Genomic DNA, 21,295 nt, shown 5'->3' with positions numbered 1-21,295 from the left:
AAAATATACCCTAAAACGTTACCGTGAAATACGTTTATACTAGTTTTGTAAACTTTTAGAAAAATGTATTACTTTGGTAAATTGTTTTATATAATGACTTAGTTTGGTTAAAAATTCATGAAAAAGTATACGAAATATTTAAAAATTATATCAAAGTATATATTTTTGTGTATAAAATAAAATTTTGAAATTATATATACATTGTCGGGTTATTTTTTTTAGTCAAAACCAAACCAACCTAAATATAATCGAGTCTTTTTTTAACACCAAACCAAGTCAAACCTGTAGACAATGAAATTTTATTGATAAATCCATATTAAATTTGGATTAAATCTTAAATTCATCATACGTTGACCAAGTCAAATTACTGGTTGATAAAGTCGGATTAATATCTAATTCAAAATTGTATAACTTAAATTTAGTTCAAAATCACTTGGGTCAGTCCATTAAGTTGACAAGATGAGTCCGACTCATGTTCTTCGGGGGTCAAAATTGCTTGGACCAAAATATCCCTGAAGCCCTAACTCAAGCCTATATAAAGAGGTCTTCTTCTGACCAAAAGAATACACACAAATACATGCATAGTTGCTTCTCAGTGGTAATCTGCAAGTCTTCCGCATACAAAGAAGTCTTGGCTATCAAGACATATACAAAGAAGTCTTGGCTATCAAGACATCCGTGAAGAGAAAAATCAAAGAATTACATCTTTAATCAAAGATTTCATAAAGAGTGTAACATTCGCATAAATTCAAATACAAATATTGTTATTTGCTTACTATTTTTTTCTTTTTTGTTTGTTGTTTTTCAAGAACGAAACTTTAGACGCATGCAAAATCGACCACTAATCGAGTTTTTTCAATTTGCGATTTGATTTGATTTGATTTTGTACACCAAACATTCAAGACAAAACCATACTTAAATACATGAAACTATTAAAATGGTGATTTATGATATTTTATATCAATTAGAATATGAAACAGTTATTTTGAAGAAAAAAAAAAGTAGTAACCGTAAATGGATAATTGGACTCAGTCTTTAATTCTGATTAAATTAGTAGCATCTTCCCAAAATCTTCGTAGGGCTTTTCCCAATTTATTTCGTTGAACCGTTGCGTCAAAACGTCGACATCCTATTTCTTAATTCTTATGGATCATTAATTCAGGCTGATATTAGTACTCTACTAATTACAACCCCCCTCGAAAAGTACTATAATATGCAACTTTTTGCGTATCAATATCATGAAAAGGTGCATTATAAAATGTTAGTCAAAGTTCTGGTAGTTTAATTCTAAAAAAAGAAAAGTAATAAACATCTATCAAATTTTCGATAGCGAAAAATTAACGATTCTCTAATAGTGTTTTACAAATCTCAAAAGGTTATAATCACATAACAAGTTTTAAACTATGATATGTTATCTTCTCAATAGTAACGTATACCTATATTATTTCACTCTAAACGATTCATTTTGTTCCGAGACAAAATTATTTGTATTTAAGCTTCATGAAAATTAGCGATTTTCTAGCAGTGTCCTAATTGCATCCTGGTCAATACTCGCCACCCTCTAACACCCCTCATTTCCCGTCCTCACCCCCTACCTAGGCCCCTCGCCCCCATTCGCCCCGACCCCCACCCCCACCAACCCTTGTGCCACTTGAAAAAAATTGGGAACTTTGGGCAACTGATAATTACATGCTCAATATTCATATTTATCAAATTAATCCATAAACACATTTCAGTACTTGTTTCAAATTATACCAATTTTAGTTTTGTTATTATGAATTTATACGATATAGTTTGACTAGAGTTATTAGTCTCTTTTGTACTAGTGGCTTTTTTTTTCTTCCTTACATATGTTGGTATTCCATAATAATGATACTAACCAAACAACGGGCCTGCTTTTCATAAACAATTAATAAGCCTTCAACTGCGAGTTCATCAAATTGATTTTTTTGCAAGTTGAGCAAAATAAAAATAAATGTGAACTTTTCAAGAATAAACCATTATATATAGATATATAGATAGTTCTAAATCTCAAAATTCATAAAATTCATTTTCCAATTACTCTATACCAGCAATGGGATTCTTGAAAATTCTTCTTATCTTCATATTTTGCTCTTTCCTAAGGCCTAGTATTCAGAGTGATCTTGAGACTTATATAGTACATGTTGAATCACCTGAAAACCAAATTTCTACTCAATCATCATTAACGGATTTAGAGAGCTATTACCTTTCTTTTTTGCCTAAAACTACTACCGCAATTAGCTCGAGTGGAGATGAAGAGGCTGCTAGCATGATCTACTCCTACCACAATGTGATGAAAGGTTTGTTGGGAAAGACAAGGCACTAACAAAAATGTCTGACAGGATAACAGCGGAAGAATACCCAAGTCTATACTTTCCCTTTTCGCTTTGAACCAAGAGAAGACAAACAACCACAAGCAATATGATAGTAAGGCAGCAAGTAATTCAACCAAACAAATATAACAAGGCAATAATAAACAAATCACACAAGACACCAAGATTTACGTGGAAAACCCTTTGATGTGAAGAGTAAAAAACCACGGGACCAAGAGCTCCACTATAATCACCAAGAGTTACAATATTGTTCTCCAAAATTGGCCACAAAACAAGTGCCAAACAACAAGCAACAACAAAATAAGATTGCACCAAATCTAGAGAATTAAAGGAGCAAAATCACCAATTTTGCAGCTACTGTTCACGACAGCAAAACTGAAGCTGCAGGCCACCAAATCCAACTCTGTCAATTCCTAATCAAAGATTGAGATGAATATAATATGCTGTCCAAAAATCAGCTCAATCGGACAAGAAACGAAGCGGGAATCGCAATTTGAAGTTGGCTGTTAGGGCTGAATTTTTGACTGCGAAAATCTGCTCTCTTTCTCTCTTTTTGGCTGCTGAAAAACTCTCTGTGTGTCTGAAAATAAGACCTAAATAGGCTTATATTTGCCTCATAAGAATGGGCCTATGGGCAAAAACGGGTTGGTCCAAATTGGGCTTTTATTTATCCACATAGGAAGGGAAAAAGGCCCATAACCCAACAAGGTTTTGCAGCAAGATTAACTGCAGCACAAGTGAAGGAAATGGAGAAAAAACACGGCTTTGTCTCTGCTCAGAAACAGAGGATTTTCTCCTTGCATACTACTCATACTCCAAGTTTTCTTGGTTTGCAACAGAACATGGGCTTCTGGAAAGATTCCAATTTTGGAGAAGGTGTAATCATCGGAGTTCTAGACACTGGAATTCTTCCTGATCATCCTTCATTTAGTGACGTTGGGATGCCTCCCCCGCCTGCTAAGTGGAAAGGAGTTTGTGAGTCCAATTTCACCACAAAGTGTAACAACAAGCTCATTGGAGCCAGGTCTTATCAACTTGGCAATGGTTCCCCGATTGATGATAATGGACATGGTACACATACAGCAGGCACAGCTGCTGGAGCCTTTGTGAAAGGTGCCAATATATTTGGGAATGCTAATGGTACTGCTGTTGGTGTTGCCCCTCTAGCCCACATAGCGGTATATAAGGTATGTAGTTCTGATGGCGGTTGTTCTGACAGCGATATTTAGCTGCCATGGATGCAGCTATAGATGATGGTGTAGATATACTTTCAATCTCCCTTGGTGGAAGTACAAAACCTTTCCATGATGATGGTATTGCTCTCGGGACGTACAGTGCAACAGAAAGAGGTATTTTTGTAAGTGCCTCTGCAGGCAATAGCGGTCCATCGCTTGGCACTGTAGCTAATGAAGCCCCGTGGATTCTCACTGTTGGTGCCAGCACTCATGATAGAAAACTGAAGGTTACTGTTAAGCTTGGAAATAGCGAGGAATTTGAAGGAGAATCTGCTTATCATCCAAAGACTTCCAACTCAACATTCTTCCCTCTATATGATGCTGGAAAGAATGAAAGTGATCAATTTAGCGCGCCTTTTTGTAGTCCAGGCTCACTTAATGACCCTGCTATCAAAGGTAAGATAGTCTTGTGTTTGCGAAGTATAAGTCTTCTCAGAGTTGCTCAAGGACAATCTGTAAAAGATGCTGGAGGTGTTGGCATGATTCTCATCAATGAACAACAAGAGGGTGTGACTAAATCAGCTGAAGCTCATGTCCTTCCTGCATTGGATGTTTCAAATGCTGATGGAAAGAAAATTCTTGCCTATATGAACTCATCTTCAAATCCGGTTGCTTCAATCACCTTCCATGGAACTGTAATTGGAGACAAAAATGCTCCTATAGTTGCTTCATTTTCCTCACGAGGACCAAGCGTAGCAAGTCCTGGCATCTTAAAACCTGACATAATCGGTCCTGGTGTTAACGTCCTTGCTGCTTGGCCTACCTCCGTGGATAACAACAAAAACACAAAATCAACATTCAATATAGTATCCGGAACCTCAATGTCTTGCCCTCACCTTAGTGGCGTAGCAGCTCTGCTGAAGAGCACACATCCTGATTGGTCTCCTGCAGCTATTAAGTCCGCAATGATGACAACAGCTGACACAGTAAACCTCGCCAACAGTCCAATACTGGACGAAAGGCTCATTTCTGCTGATCTCTTTGCAATTGGTGCAGGACATGTTAATCCATCGAGAGCAAGTGATCCAGGACTAGTTTATGATACACCATTCGAGGACTACGTTCCTTATTTATGTGGTTTGAACTACACAAATCGGGAGGTAGGTAAAGTGTTACAACGCAAGGTGAATTGCTCGGAGGTAAAACGTATCCCTGAAGAGCAACTAAATTATCCTTCATTTTCCATCAGACTTGGATCAACTCGTCAGACATATACCAGAACCGTAACCAACGTTGGTGATGCCAAATCATCTTACAAAGTGGAGATAGTTTCACCAAAAGGAGTTGTCGTGAAAGTTGAACCCTCCGCGCTAAATTTCTCAACGTTGAACCAGAAGTTGACATATCAAGTGATATTTACCAAGACAACTAATATCTCAACTACCAGTGATGTTGAGGGATTTTTGAAGTGGAATTCTAATAGGCACTCTGTAAGAAGTCCAATTGCAGTTAGAGTGTCTGCTGAATAAAACTAAAATGCTTTCAATCTAAAATGTAAAAATAAGTGCAGAAATTAATCATAGTGGATTGCTGTTTTTTTTCAGTATATGTTTTATGTCACATCTTTTACTTCTCCAGGAAAGTATAGGATTGTAATTGGGCTCAATGAATGTTTACTCTTTAAACCTTGAAAATCAAATAATTTTTGTACCATGAATTCGCAACATGTTATAAAGTATATATCCATCAAATTTTAATACATTCATCTACCCATAACCTTGGTAGGGTTTTCCCTTTTTATTTTTCAGATCCCTTAATACTTCAAACATCAATTTCCAATTATACATTTATTTTTAGAACTTGATTTTCTTTTTCAAAACTCAATGTGTGTGAGGTTCCTTACATTATCGGTCTCAAGTTCGGATAAAAGATGAAGATTGCAGTAGAGTTATGTATCAACATAAAACTTGTTAATTCATACCGAGTCTCATAACTCGATTAATTTGAAATTCTCTCTCGACTACGTAGTGATATTATATTTTATTTTTATTGAATTACTTTTTTTTTTTTTTAAAGAGAGATAACAACAGCCACTGATTTGCCACTATAGCCACGTCGTTACAAAAAGTTGTAGACTTTTTCTATACCAATTTGAGCGTCACATTTAGTTGGAAACAAATAATAAATGAAAATATGGATCTTAAATTTAAGATAAAGTAATTTATTTGATGTTACATTACGATAAGAAGGGAAGACGGACCACCAAATTTAATAACGTTATGATATTTTCCTTCAAGGAAAAATATCGTAAGATGACCAATGGTGAGTGATATTTGAATATTTTTTAGTTAATAATATAGTTGATATTAGCAACATTTTCATGGTGTCCAAACATAAAAATAAGCGATGAGAAATCCGAAGGAGGGCATAACTTTTTTATCAGAAACTCACGTGTTTTTAGAAGTGAAATTATAAGTCGTGTTCATAATAATGATACTAGTCAAAATTAATAAGGCCCTCCTGTTGAGAGACCAATTAGTAAGTGTAAATTTACAGTGTGAGTTGATCCAAATTGATTTTGCAAGAAGAGCAAAATAAAATTGAATGTGAAAAGTTCAAGGTAAAACTACTTATAAATAGTGTAGCTTCAAAATACAAAAGTTCATCAAATACATTTTCTTTAGTGGCGTAGCAGCTCTGCTGAAGAGTACACATACTGATTGGTCTCCTGCTGCTATTAAGTTTGCAATCATGACAACCGCTGACACGTTAAACCTTGCAAATAGTCCAATACTAGACGAAAGGCTCGTTCCTGCTGATATCTTTGCAATTGGTGCAGGACATGTTAATCCATCGAGGGCAAGTAATCCAGGTCTGATTTATGATACACCATTCGAGGACTATTATGTGGTTTGAAATACACAAGTCGAGAGGTAGGTTACCTTGTTACAACGCAAGGTGAAATGCTCAGAGGTGAAAAGTATCCCTGAAGCACAACTAAATTATCCTTCATTTTCGATCAGACTTGGATCAACTCCTCAGACATACACCAGAACTGTAACCAACGCTTGGTGACGCCAAATCATCTTACAAGGTGAAGATAGCTTCACCAAAAGGCGTTGTCATGGAAGTTAAACCCTCCAAGCTAAATTTCTCTGAGTTGAACCAGAAGTTAACATACCAAGTGACATTTTCCAAGACAACAAACAGCTCAAACGATAGTGTTGTTGAGGGATTCTTGAAATGGACTTCTAATAGGCACTCTGTGAGAAGTCCAATTGCTCTTATGTTTGGTCTAGTGAAACAAGCTACCATTACTCATTTTGATTGAAGTGTAATGTTGCTATTTATTTCGCGGAGACAAATAATCTATAGTTTCTCCTTGCTTTTCAAATATTTTAAACTTTGCTCAAGTTATCTTTTGATTGAAGTATCAAGAAAATAACCTAATAAGGATGATTTTCAAGACCTTTTGATTGAAATACCAACATAGATAATCAATGAGAAAAATTTAGTAAAACAAACCGTTATCTTAAAATGAAAATGGGACTTGTCTTCCAATTAAACACTTGCCTATAAACACAAGCTGACAAATACGTTAAAAGATACTCTTTACGGCTTAACACTATGTGAATTTATGCATATAAAAAAATCACTCATCCAACCCATTAAAATATGAACAAATTATCAAAATATAAATTTATTTTGTCTGCACCACACAAAATATTATCTTCACCGACATTAAATACATACACCTACCAAGAACCTTGGTAGGGTTTTCCCATTTAATTATTTGACCCCATTTCATAGGAACTTCTACTCACCTAATCAAAATAGATTATCACCTATAGAATTAATGTTTTCTTACTATAGTTGGTTGAACAGGATAACTAGATATATCACTATCTAAGCTGCAAATACTTGCCCTAATTCTAGGGAATTAGACCATGCCCTGCTTAATTCTTTTCTAATCTAAAAACAATATATCTCCAACATATACATTACATAATAAATAGAACTTAATTATTGTGATTCAATCAAGCAATTAAACGCAAAAAAAAAAAAGATTGCAATTGATGATTTAAAGTTAGATGAAAATAATCATTAATCATTCATAAAAACAATTAATACGCATCACACTCAGAGTTCATGAATATGACTTTGCAAGTGGAGCAAAAAAAAAGTTAATGTGTATACTTCAAGTATAAAAGCAATATATATGTATGTATATATATAACTCCTAATCTCAAAAGATCATCAAATTCATTTTCCAATTATAACATTTTTAAGTACTATTACTATACCATTTGCAAGCCATGGGATTCTTGAAAATCCTTCTTGTTTTCATCTTTTGCTCTTTCCCATGGCCTCCCATGGCCTACCATTCAGAGTAATCTCGAGACTTATATCGTCCCTGTTGAATTGTTGGGTGAGCTCAAAGGTTAAGGTTTTCCCTCACACTTATAAATTGACCACCAGCCCCTTCCACTTCCGATGTGGGATAACCCAACAATCTCCCGACAACCCAGTTCCTCCCGGTGGGCTGAGACTTGTTGACAACCTGGGCTCTGATACCAATGTTGGGTGGTCTTGGGTCTTCTTAACCCAAAAGCTAGCTCAAAGGTTAAGGTTTTCCCTCACACTTATAAATTGACCACCAGCCCCTTCCACTTCCGATGTGGGATAACCCAACATGAATCCCCTGAAAGCCTAATTTCTACTCAATCATCGTTAACGGATTTAGATAGCTATTACCTTTCTTTTTTGCCTAAAACTACTATCGCAATTAGCTCTAGTGGAAATGAAGAGGCTGCTACAATGATCTATTCTTATCACAATGTGATGACAGGGTTTGCAGCAAAATTAACTGCCGCACAAGTGAAGGAAATGGAGAAGATACACGGCTTTGTCTCTGCTCAGAAACAGAGGACTTTGTCCTTGGATACTACTCATACTCCAAGCTTTCTTGGTTTGCAGCAGAACATGGGTGTATGAAAGGATTCCAACTATGGAAAAGGCGTGATTATCGGAGTTATAGACACTGGAATTCTTCCTGATCATCCTTCGTTTAGTGACGTTGGGATGCCTCCTCCGCCTGCTAAGTGGAAAGGAGTTTGTGAGTCCAATTTCACAAACAAGTGTAACAACAAGCTCATTGGAGCCAGGTCTTACCAACTTGGCAATGGTTCCCCGATAGACGATGATGGACATGGCACACACACAGCAAGCACAGCAGCTGGAGTGTTTGTGAATGGTGCCAATGTATTTGGTAATGCTAATGGCACTGCTGCTGGTGTTGCCCCTTTTGCCCACATAGCGGTATATAAGGTATGTAATTCTGATGGTTGTGCTGACACTGATGTCTTAGCTGCTATGGATGCAGCTATAGATGATGGCGTAGATGTCCTTTCTATATCTCTTGGTGGAGGTGGTTCGAGTGATTTCTATAGTAATCCTATTGCTCTTGGGGCATATAGTGCAACAGAAAGAGGTATTCTTGTAAGTTGCTCTGCCGGCAATAATGGTCCTTCTACTGGCTCAGTAGGAAATGAAGCCCCGTGGATTCTTACAGTAGGCGCTAGCACTCATGATAGAAAGCTAAAAGCTACTGTTAAGCTTGGAAATGGAGAGGAATTTGAAGGAGAATCTGCTTATCGTCCAAAGATTTCCAACTCAACATTCTTCGCTCTATTTGATGCTGGAAAAAATGCAAGTGACGAATTTGAAACACCTTATTGCAGATCAGGGTCACTTACTGATCCCGTTATAAGAGGAAAGATAGTCATATGTTTGGCAGGTGGTGGAGTTCCGAGGGTTGATAAAGGGCAAGCTGTAAAGGATGCTGGAGGTGTTGGCATGATTATAATCAACCAGCAGCGTTCTGGTGTCACTAAATCAGCCGATGCTCATGTGCTTCCAGCATTGGATATTTCTGATGCAGATGGAACAAAAATCCTTGCTTATATGAACTCAACATCGAACCCTGTTGCTACAATCACGTTCCAAGGAACGATAATTGGAGATAAAAATGCTCCCATAATAGCTGCATTTTCGTCTCGCGGACCAAGTGGAGCTAGTATTGGCATCTTGAAACCTGACATAATCGGTCCTGGTGTTAATATCCTTGCTGCTTGGCCTACCTCTGTGGATGATAACAAAAACACCAAATCCACATTCAATATCATATCAGGCACATCAATGTCCTGCCCTCACCTTAGTGGCGTAGCTGCTCTGCTGAAGAGCACACATCCTGATTGGTCTCCTGCTGCTATTAAGTCTGCAATGATGACAACAGCTGATACATTAAACCTTGCCAACAGTCCAATACTAGACGAAAGGCTCCTTCCTGCTGACATTTATGCAATCGGTGCAGGACATGTTAATCCATTGAGGGCAAATGATCCAGGACTAGTTTATGATACACCATTCGAGGACTATGTACCTTATTTATGTGGTTTGAACTACACAAATCGACAGGTAGGTAACCTGTTACAACGCAAGGTGAATTGCTCGGAGGTGAAAAGTATCCTTGAAGCACAATTAAACTATCCTTCGTTTTCCATATACGAACTTGGATCAACTCCTCAGACATATACCAGAACTGTGACCAATGTTGGTGATGCTAAATCATCTTACAAAGTGGAGGTAGCTTCACCAGAAGGCGTTGCCATCAAAGTTGAACCCTCCGAGCTAAATTTCTCCGAGTTGAACCAGAAGTTGACATACCAAGTGACATTTTCCAAGACAACTAATAGCTCAAACCCTGAGGTTGTTGAGGGATTCTTGAAGTGGACTTCTAAGAGGCACTCAGTGAGAAGTCCAATTGCACTTTTGTTGATCCAATGAAAATTTGGTTATATAAAGTACTCAAACATTTGATTATAGTGAAAGTTCTGTTTCTTTCCACTATATGCTTCTTTTTTTTTTAAACTACAGTACTATATTGATAATTATTTGGTCTTTAATATTAAATACTGCTTCAATGTTTGTTCACACCTAATTGAAGAAAATAAATGCATATCCTAAGTGATAGTAATCAATTTTTCCTTTTATCATTTCTTTTATTTTTTTGGTGGGCAGCAGAACATTTTTTGTTTCCAATTTTTTTCATGTTTGATTGGACGGTCAAAATATTTTTTTCTAGCAAAACAATCTCCTTAAAAATGAAGAACATATGAAAGTAGAAAAAACAAGTAACTTTGAACTACTTTATCCTCTCCCTACCCACCCAACTTCTCCAACACCATCCTTTGAGTCTTGACCACTCTTGAACCCCCACCTTCAACCCTCATAATATTTTGGTACCTTACATATAAATTCTTTTGAGTTACTATCTTTTTAACCCAAAAGTTGATTTATCGTTTTATCCCTACAATTTTAATAAATTAATTTATTATAAATTAGCTGATAATACCTAAATTATTTCTCCACACATCAACCGTTGCCTCAGCCTTAACCTCATGTTCAATGTAAGAGACGAAGAGTCGCTGCTTTTAATTCTCCACAGACCAACCGTTGCCTCATGTTCAATGTAACAGAGACGTAGAAGTGCTGCTTTAAATTCACCACATACCAACTGTTGCCTCATGTTCAATGTAACAGTGACGTAGAGTTGTTGCTTTAATTCTCCAGAAACTAAACGTTGCCTCATCCTCATCGTCCAAGTTTCTGCTCAAACTCTTCGATCAGTGTGACGAAAAATTTTCAACACTCAGCTTCAGCAGGCTTTTCAGATACTTCAGGCGTATCATTTATATAAATGTCTCCAAGAAGTTGTTATTGCCCATTAATCTGTTATCGTTTCTGTGCCTCAATCAAATAAATCAGGTAAAAAAAATCCTCATATTGTTGTTAAATAAGTAAAAAATTAAGGACAGTAAAGTACTCCTCAGATTGTTGTTTAATGAATAAGTACGGTTAGTAAAGTAAAATTCTACTTTTCATTCTTGATTCTGCCTGAAAGCATGGATTTTCAGTTGCTATCAATTTCTTCGCTTAGTGATCGGCACGGCTGGGATCTCTGTCAATTGCAAAAGTAGTTAGCAATATTGTGCCTAATGGTTCTCTTTAATATGCAGCTTCTAACAGCAGATTATTTCAAACTTTTGCACTAATTCGATCCTCCACCGATTCAGATAGCCCTAAAAAATCCATCATGATTTTAATTCAGGCACTCTTTTTTTGTTGCTCCGCAAGGAGCTTGTCGTTTGTTTACCTTCCTCTTATTTTTACTGATTAAATATAAACTTTATGTTTTGAAATAGTCGACATAGTAAGTTTCCTAATAAAAGAAATTTCATTGTAATTTTCCTCTATACTTAGTTGAATATCTATCCTAAATCACAAGGCCATAAGTAACGAGCATAATACAGGGCATAGTACAGCTCTACGCATATTACAAAAAAAAAAATTCCAAACAACAAACTAACTTCACCACCTGTCTATGGTTTGCTTTTGCATAAACCTTCAATACTGTTTGTCTATGGTTTGTTTTCGCATAAAACTTCAATACAGTCCGCAATTAGAACAGTAATGGTACAACATCATTAGCTTTTACCAAAATCATGTATGGTAAGGTACCACAAGAAACACCATATTACTACAAGATGTTTGCATTAATTAATTAGCATTGCCACAATCCTAAAACAGAAGAGACATATATGACTTTTTCTTATAAGTTGAAGTGATTTCTTCCTAATTGGCCAAAGCTTTAGTCGATAGAGCTTTATTGTTGTAATATCTTCCAATACTCAGCTTTTCTTGGCGATATCCACGTTCTGCCATAACAAGTCCAAAGATTGTCGGCCAAATACTTTTCCATTTTGAAGTCGTTTAGTTTGTAATACTTTCGGTGCAGTAATTTGTTTCTATTTTATTAATTTAGTTCATTGGAAATTACATTTACTATCTCTTCCTGTTATAATACTTTTAACGGGTTTCTTGCTTTCATCACCACCAAAATTTTGATATGACTTTGCTTTGCAATGATTATAAATAAAGTGCAAGGTCAAACAATTCCAATTGTTGGATTGTATTTGCCTCAAAATGTTTTCTCACATGGTCAGTTGTACGTGGCACTCTCTAGAGAGATATCTATGTCCACAACAAAAGTACTTGTCCTAACCGAGCAATCGAAACGCCACAGTGGAACATACACAAAGAACATCATCTATAAGGAAGTTTTAGGTATGATATACATATATGTTCATTCTAACACAAATAATGAACTATTTACAAATCATAAAATACTAACAACATTACATTGCTTGAAATATTTATTAGGTTTAGAAGACACAGACAGATCTATGCAAACATAATCAATTAAACCTCGACCCATACTCTTCAATGCGTCACACCATGGTCTATTCTGTTGTCTCTTATATTGTTTCATTATGCTTTAATGTTGACGTTTCTTGTTTGATCATATTGTATTTCATTCTAATGTTTTAATATTATTATTATTCATAATTTACAGCACTTCATGCTTCTTATATGATACTTCATATTAAGTATATTATATCGCTTATGATTTACCACATAAATATGATACATATTATTAAATACATCAATTAAATCTTTAGCCCTTAACGACATCAATATAAGCCATCCACACATGATAAGGCTTTTAAACAAAATGCACACGCCTAATAAATCAATACTATTGCATGCACTCATAAGCTTTAAAAGTCTCTATCGAGACAATGAGACAACTTAGCATGGCTCACACTTGCAACGCACATGTCCATGACTAGTACTAGAAAATATATAAGCAAATCACTTATTTTCTACCAAACGCGCTAATAAAAGGGTAACTTACAGAAATTTCACTAGTTTCAGAGTTAATTACTAAGATACACGTTAGTTTACAATATTACGAATCTTACCAGATTTTTCTGCATCCAAATAAATGTAATTCAAGATATATGGGTCAACATTAGGTGTAATTTGCTCTAGATACATTGTATCCAAGTAGATTCGCATGTATCTATGCTACATAGAGAAATCTCGCTCGTCTCCCTCTCATTTTGCTCGGTACTCTCCTATGTATTTGGTATATCATAAACATCAAATCACATTTGATGCATACAAATACATGTATCTAGTGTGATTCGCATATGTCTGGAACACATAGACAAATCTCGCTCGTCTTTCTCCTTATTTCAATATATGCAAAAAAGACATGTTTAGGTGTATTTGACTTGAAATCTTATATTAAATTATTAATTAGAGATATATAAATATAGTTATTTCAAACTGTATGGAGAGTTAGTTAGGGAAACTTTCACATATAGTCACTTAAAAATAGCATAATTACTCTCCATAGGGTTAGGTGCACCTCTTGCCCAGTGGGAAGTAATGAGGCTAGTCTCCCCCCCTTCCCCCTGTCCGTGTGTGGGCCACCCTTCTGAAAGGCGAAAAAGCAGATAAGCGGATTGTTGTGGAACTAGATCCTCTGCTTGAGTCCGAGTTGTTGTGTAGCTAGGTTTGTAATTTCAATTCATAGTTATATGTTATATGGAGGAGAGAGGCGAGCGAATTTTATATGTATATCGGTTAGATAATTGTATATTATACATATGTATTTTTATATATGGCAAGCGAGATCGGGAGTGGGAGGAGAGAGGCGAGCGAGAGAGGGTAGAGAGTAGGAGAGAGGTAAATTGTATATGTATATCGGTTAGACAATTGTATAATTACATAGGTATTTGCATGTTCTGTCGAATTATACATATACAATCGTGACTAATTATACAAACTCAAAGTCAACACGTAATTAATGTGTAATGTTAGTCACGAGTGATAATTATAACAAATTATAGCTATAATGAGTAATTAAATAGTATAAATTTACTTAACCGCATAATTTTTCCTAATTAATACCGTATGAATATTTGTGCTATTAGATAGTTTCGGTCTACTTGGACCAACCCAAGTAGTTATATATGGCCCAATAAAACTTAAAAACAGCCCAATTAAGTGATTACATGAAATAGATGATTCTAGATTGCCTCAGGCATCGACTTCTCTTCTCTATGACCAAAACTCTGAATATAAGAAGAGTGAAAAGATGGCATTTTTGAGGTCCATTGTGACTGCAAAAACAACCGCCATTGCTGCGGCTATTCCAGCTGCTGCTTTTGCTGTTTCTTCTATTTCTCATTCTTCTTCTTCGCAGTTTGAACGTCCATTGAAAAATCTAAAATTTGGCTCAATTTCTAGTTCGAATTCGATTCTCCAATTAAGCTTCGCGAAGAATCTACAGAAAAAGAGTCCTCCTTCAGCTCTTCATATGGAAACGCCTTCTTCAAATCACCAAACTTCCTCCGATGTAATAATTTATCTCTCTGCTCTTCTATTTTTTTTCTTAATTTTTTGAATTATTTGGAGAATCTTACACCTGGTTGACTACTTGAATTTTCACCTTATTGGCGAGGATTTAGGGTTTAGGGAGGTCTTACTTGTATTGCAATTTTCCACCGCTAAATTTTAGATCCGTCTCTCTTTTTTTTTTTTTAAATCCAGAATGACAATCTAATATGTTTAACTTTTTTCTTGTTTTTTTGGTTTATCGATTTGGCAATAAATGGATGTTATTGTTCTAATCAAGTAATATGATTTTTCATTTGCAGAATGGAGTCGTTCTGCCTGAATTGCTGGTAAGTTCTTTCGTACGAAAAAAAATTCTATGTTATTTTTGTTTGGAGGAGAAATGAGGAATTTTTTGGTGTTTTTTTGCGTGTGTGGAGTTGTATAATAACTAGGGATTCTTGTACTTGTAGAGTCTAGATATATAAATTTAGTAACTTTGTACTTTGGACAGTACTGTGAGTAGTACAACATTTGATATAAGGAAATGTACAACTCGAGTAGTACAATATCAATCTTTTTCGCCTCTGCTTTAGGTAGATCAACTAACATCTTCTGTGAGAAGAGAGGACAAGAGCCTTATATAATGCCTCTACAAACAATATTCACTTGTCAATAAAAAATCTGTAGCTCTGCTTTTGAATTATATTGCCGGTAATACGTGGAGGATCTTTCTCTACTTGATTAATTGCTGAGGTAAATTGATTGTGCTGGTTCTAATGTGATTAGTTTTCAAAGATGATGACTTTTAAAGGGAGGGGGTATCTTTTAAACTTGATGGCTTAATGGGGTATCTTTTAATAACAATGGCTTAATGTAGCTCATTTTGTAGGTTATTGAAGGTTTGGTTTTGGGGTTTGCGTTTGTTTCTATTGGTTTCTTTGTGAGTTGATATATTATGTTGCATATTGTTGTTTTTTTCCACGTTAAACTGATCGTATTGACAAACTGGTGACAGACAGAGTTTATGGTGGACATGTCGTGTCAGGGCTGTGTTAATGCTGTCAAGAGCAAATTGCAAACTGTAGAAGGTAAATGCTAAAAAAAGAAAGAAGAGAAAACATGCCTTGTCCTGGGGCTTTATTTTAACTTCATCAATTCATTTTGGTGTTGAAAGAAATCTTTTGTGTGGCTTTTAGGAGTTAAGAATGTGGATGTGGACCTTGATAATCAAGTAGTGAGAATTCTTGGATCTTCACCTGTGAAGACTATGACTGAAGCCTTGGAGCAAACAGGTCGAAAAGCCCGTCTGATTGGGCAAGGAGTACCGGATGGTATGCTCCAATCTTATCTAATTTCATCTGTCATGTTTCCTCAGTTAGTATTATAGAAAATTTGTGAAGCATTATGTCTTCACATCTCTGGCTATGTTTAGAGGATGAGCAGAAGTACACATACTTATGATTGTAGTGTGTAATGGCCTTCTTAAGAGTGCAAAAAAGAGATATTATGCACTTCTCTCATGAGCTTCGGTCGTCTTAGCTTTATCTGCTTTATATTTTATGCGATGCATCTTACTTTTATATTCATTTGAACCATGCCCTGTAGATTTCCTTATATCTGCTGCTGTTGCCGAACTCAAAGGACCAGATATTTTTGGTGTTGTTCGCTTGGCTCAAGTCAATATGGAATTAACTAGGATTGAAGCAAACTTCAGTGGCCTGTCACCTGGAAAGCATGCTTGGTCTATTAATGAATTTGGTGATTTGACGAGGGGGGCAGCTAGTACTGGAAAATTGTACAGCCCCGTAAGTAACACGCAAAAGAACATTTTATTTATGTTGAATATGTTGTACTATCTTCTTTCTATGAACCTTTGTCTCTTGGGGGCATGGATTCTGCAATATACTTGCATTGAGAAAGAGAGAATCAGGATCCATAATATTAATTATGCAATCATGTTTCATTTAATCTCACTCAAGGATGCTTAAAGTGATTGGACTATAATATAAATGCTTTTAAGTGGTTCTTTGTCATATGAAATGCATCTAATACCATGCTATTAGTTATGGAATCGTAACTGTCTGAAAGGACTCTGAAACTTTTCCTTTCTCTTTGTCCTCTGAAGGTGAAATAAGCATCTATCAAGCTTGTTATGTTGTAATTTTCCTTTTGTTGGACTGTCAAAAGGAGACAAATATATGGATAAAGTTCTAATGAATGATTGGTTTACTTATGTCTAATGTATGTTGCACTAGACAGACTATTGACTGCATTTCTGATGTGTTTTTCCATCTTTCAGCCACTTGGTGACCTGGGAACACTGGATGTTGACAAGAAAGGGGAGGCATTTTATTCCGGTCCTAAAGAGAAGCTGAGAGTTGCTGACCTGATTGGGAGAGCTATAGCTGTGTATGCTACTGAAGATAAATCAGATCCAGGACTTACAGCAGCAGTGATAGCTAGAAGTGCCGGAGTTGGTGAGAACTACAAGAAGCTTTGCACTTGTGATGGTACAACTATCTGGGAAGCAACCAGCAAAATCTGAACAGTTTATTATCTTTAGAATCATTTGATCATTGTATACTAATACGTCTGTATCATTCACATTCATGATGCTTTTAAGTTGGATGGACAAGCTAATGTATCAAAATAAATGTAATCATTTGTTGCTCTCACTTTCTTTGGTTCCTGTGTGACGATCTGCTCCTCTTCATTTGAATGAGAAAAGATAGGGAATTCAACTTCAAACAAAGCTCAAATTCCAGTTGGTGGTAGTCGTGTTGAATACTGATAGATAACAAGGAAGAATCTTCTCTTTCCCCTTTTAAATTTCTTTTTCGAAACAATAAAATTCTGTTCTATGCAGAACAGTTGTGTCTAATATACAAAAATTCAATACCAAGCAACAATAGATGCAATTACCAGGAGCGTTCACCTAGGAATGCTCATACTGTAGAAGCAGACTTGCCTAAAATAGAGAGTCGTCATCTTTTCAGCAAAGCATACAATCGTAGGTTGTTATATAATGGAGGAGAAATTATTAACTCGTCGATCAAGACAACAGTCCATCTTTTTTAGCCATCTCGTAGAGAGCAATGGCGGTCAGAGCCTTTGCATCAGCTGTGGCACGCCATAGTTTATCATATGGAACCACATGCACTTTGATCAGCTCACCATGGTCTCGTAGTCCGGTTTCTTTCCCTTGCAGTTGTTGGATTTTCTCTTTGCTGACATTTCCTCTGTATAGAAACAAACTCATCTCCTCATCACAACCACCCTAACATTGAAAGAACAACAAAACCACAGAAATATAGTGTTGAGAGAGATATAAAGGCAGAAACAGTCACAGAAGGCCTCATCTTTGAATTGAAAAATACACCCATCCAATGTAGTTGCGCCTACTCCGAACCTTTCCCTCTCTAACAAAAAAAGTCAGGTCTAGTCCTACCCAGTGCAATGGGCAAGGTTCACAAATATACCACTAATTGCAAGTGCACATGGAGCAATATCTAATGTCATTACAATTTACAGGTTCCAAACAGTAAAGCAAGCAGTGCAATGAATCAAAATTATTGACTAACAGAAATATAACCACAAACTATGTTATAACACATACATTTCCATAAGAATTTTAGCAGAAACTAGTTGTTAATGCAAATATTTCTACTTTTTTCTGTTCCTATAATACAAAATCCAAGAAAGCATGCGGTGAGAGTTGTCTGAGTCTTATAGAAGATGGTGGAATGCTTACAGGAGAAGGAAAAACTCTGCCCCCAGTTGATGCGTCAAGAAAAGCCGTCAGGTCGACCATATCATGGACATTCAGGTGTATTCCAGTTTCTTCCTCAACCTGAATCATATTAGATCAAATACTTCAATTATAAGTTAAGCCAAGCAATGTCAAACTCTCTGATTTTTCCGTCCATGCACTAAAACCGATATATATTCAAATGCAAAAGTATTCAATACTTAATTATACAATGGAGTGCAACTAAGTTGTCAAATATGTAAAACAAATAGTTGCTTTTGATAAGGAAGTTGTGATGTTCCTATAAGGATTTCAGTTTACTCACGCATATAGTTTCATTAGCAGATTTCTGGATTCAATTGAACTTGCTCAGAAACGAAGGAACTTCCAGTGATTTGTTGAAAAAGGACACGATAAGAGGAATCCAGTTCATTATGCAATAATAAACTAATATACTAGGGAACTGAACCACGAAAAAACAAGGGGACAGCTTGTCTCACTTGAGAAAATTTTGAGAAGGGGATAGTGCTTTGATAGAAAGGGAGAGAGAGACCTCTCGAACTGCTGTTCCAGCAAAGTCGCCTTGGTCATCATCCAACATTCCTGCTGGCAATTCCAAAATTAGCCTCCCAACTGGGACCCTAACCTTCCAAACAGGTTGAATGTATTTTAGAGTTTAAACAGTAAAAGAGACAGAAAACTTTCATAAATTTCCTCATAATATCTGTACTGTGAGCTATTTTTCGACGTTATAAAAATGGAGGAGTTGACAGTTGGAAGACCTACCTGTTCCGTAAGCACAGCATATGTCTCACCCTCAGAATCCAAAAGGATTAGAACTGCAACAGCTGGACCCCGTGCGAAGACAATACCAGGAACCTAGACACAAAAGAGGTGATAGTGACAGGAAAGAAGTTTCCCTTGTTGCAACCAAGGATAAGCTAGGAAAAAGGAAAATGGAAGTAATACATCATTGTCATGCTAGTATTGTCGAGCTATTTCACGAGTACTGTAATGTCCATTGCTCTAAGGTACAAGGACAAAAAACCAAAGCAAAATAAATCGAGGACACAGCTTTCAGAGAAGCTATTCATAGTCCGGCTGAATGAATTATATATCCAATGGGATGGAGAGATTCTAATCAGATACCTTTTGACCCGTTTCCTTATCAATAATATCTGCTTTGAATTTTAGAAACCCCAAACGCTCTCCAAACATATCTACACCCTGCTCCAACACATTAAAAGGAATGTAAGCTGTAAAGCAAACTTAATGTTTGCGGTAACAGGACCAAAAGCAGTTTCAAATCCTGTGATAGTCACTATTCTTGGACTCTTGGTCGCTGATAGTGCGAGTTAACATCATTCCAAAAATCCAGACACGTAAATCAAGAAGATTTCCTTTTTATCCTCTTTAGGAGGGAGCACGACTGACAACTATGTTAGGGAAGCATAGGAATCTTTAAGGAGCATAAAGTGCACAATCAACCTAGATATCCATTCTTTTGATAAATGTTAATTGGACAAAACATACTCAATAAAGATATAATTAAGAGCCTCAGCATCAGTTAAGATCAGAAGACAGACCATTTTCCTCCAATTGTCCAATGTGGAAAAAATTTAGAAGGGTTCAAGCAACTCAATTTGTGTTCTAACGATCCCATTAGCCAACAATATAATTCATCGAAACTACTGACCATGTAAAGGTTACTATCTTCATAGTTTAGCAGAACAGCTTGAGATAGAAACCTGGATAAGAACTTGTTTTAGAGACATAGCTCCATTAGCCAGCAGTCCTGTTTCAGTTTGTATGTTCTTTAACCACTGTTTGAACAATGAGGATTCAATAGCATTCCTACAAGAAAACAGACAATTCACTCAAACCATCCTTTAACATAAAAATGCTTCCTTTTCTGAAAATTATGCACAATCCTCACCTCAAATGGCATCCAAACAGCCCACATAATCCAAAGCCATCCCAAGAGAATGTTTAATCTTTAACATAACTAAAAATCTTTACTTCTACAACCTCACCTCAAATGGCATACTAGTGAATTACGTAACTGAAAGCTAAAACTTGAACCCCCAAAAGAAAAAAAGGACATAACAAGAATCAAGTGTGAATTACTTAAATTGATAGATGAAAGTAGAACCCCAAAAAGGGAAAGAAAACAAAGAATAACATGTTGAGGTATATCCAAATGGATTCATGCCAAGAAAACTGCTTAATCTTTATCATAAAAAAGGTTTCTTCTTTTTTTTTTCTAAAAAATCATGAAAAACTTATAAAACCCACACAACAAATGCCCTATTAAGTAAGAATTGCGTGAATTGATAGCTAAATCTAGAATCGCAAATGAAATAACAAGTTGAGGGATTTGCCTGAAGTGAGTATCGGAGACGCCGGGAGCAGCGACAACAGAAACCGGTTGGTCGAGTTGGGTTGGAAGATTGATGATGTCAGCGATTTGAGAAGGTGGGGTTGTTGACATTTTTACAGAGAAGCTTCCAGAACAATTTCTGGGCCAAAGGGCTGAAGAAGAAGAGGAAAAGGGGAATTCATAGAGAGGGTTCAAGAATGGAAGTCCAAAACGTGGCACTGTTACTCTCATTTTCCAGCAATATTGGCAACTACTCCCTTGTGGAATGTTTTATTAGTATAATAATAAAATCGAAAAGACCAAAAACAATAGTCTTTCGTATTTTCTA

General features: G+C 36.2%; 2 protein-coding genes and 2 pseudogenes across 4 annotated transcripts; 3 read left to right on the top strand and 1 right to left on the bottom strand.

Annotated features, from left to right (window-relative positions):
- Positions 1 to 1,951: 1,951 nt before the first annotated feature.
- Positions 1,952 to 5,239, top strand: LOC107028780 (annotated as a pseudogene). Its single transcript, XR_003580011.1, has 2 exons — positions 1,952 to 2,321; positions 3,063 to 5,239. The product of XR_003580011.1 is annotated as a subtilisin-like protease SBT1.7 (transcript).
- A 2,870-nt stretch (positions 5,240 to 8,109) lies between these two features.
- Positions 8,110 to 10,516, top strand: LOC107028779 (annotated as a pseudogene).
- A 4,031-nt stretch (positions 10,517 to 14,547) lies between these two features.
- On the top strand, positions 14,548 to 17,518 carry LOC107028362 (copper chaperone for superoxide dismutase, chloroplastic/cytosolic). 2 transcript variants are annotated; one of them, XM_015229392.2, is made up of 6 exons: positions 14,548 to 14,858; positions 15,160 to 15,186; positions 15,855 to 15,927; positions 16,036 to 16,170; positions 16,445 to 16,644; positions 17,139 to 17,518. In XM_015229392.2, the coding sequence occupies exons 1-6, from the start codon at positions 14,598 to 14,600 to the stop codon at positions 17,382 to 17,384; spliced, it is 942 nt and encodes a 313-aa protein (XP_015084878.1). In that variant the 5' UTR covers positions 14,548 to 14,597; the 3' UTR covers positions 17,385 to 17,518. The 2 variants fall into 2 exon arrangements, with proteins under 2 accessions (XP_015084878.1, XP_015084879.1); XM_015229393.2 differs by lacking the exons at positions 14,548 to 14,858; positions 15,160 to 15,186 and adding an exon at positions 15,434 to 15,592.
- Positions 17,519 to 17,624: 106 nt separating this feature from the next.
- Positions 17,625 to 21,244, bottom strand: LOC107028363 (nudix hydrolase 14, chloroplastic). Its single transcript, XM_015229394.2, has 7 exons — positions 20,969 to 21,244; positions 20,336 to 20,441; positions 19,737 to 19,814; positions 19,374 to 19,466; positions 19,141 to 19,233; positions 18,591 to 18,689; positions 17,625 to 18,116 (listed from the first exon to the last, which is right to left on the bottom strand). Exons 1-7 carry the CDS (start codon positions 21,196 to 21,198, stop codon positions 17,892 to 17,894), a joined length of 924 nt encoding a protein of 307 aa, XP_015084880.1. The 5' UTR covers positions 21,199 to 21,244; the 3' UTR covers positions 17,625 to 17,891.
- Between the last annotated feature and the right edge of the window lie 51 nt (positions 21,245 to 21,295).

Source organism: Solanum pennellii, chromosome 8, assembly GCF_001406875.1.
Source record: "Solanum pennellii chromosome 8, SPENNV200".
In the NCBI taxonomy this organism is placed as follows: Eukaryota; Viridiplantae; Streptophyta; class Magnoliopsida; order Solanales; family Solanaceae; genus Solanum; species Solanum pennellii.
The sequence above is the reverse complement of the archived record's forward strand: the minus strand, read 5'-3'. Positions and strand labels throughout refer to the sequence as shown.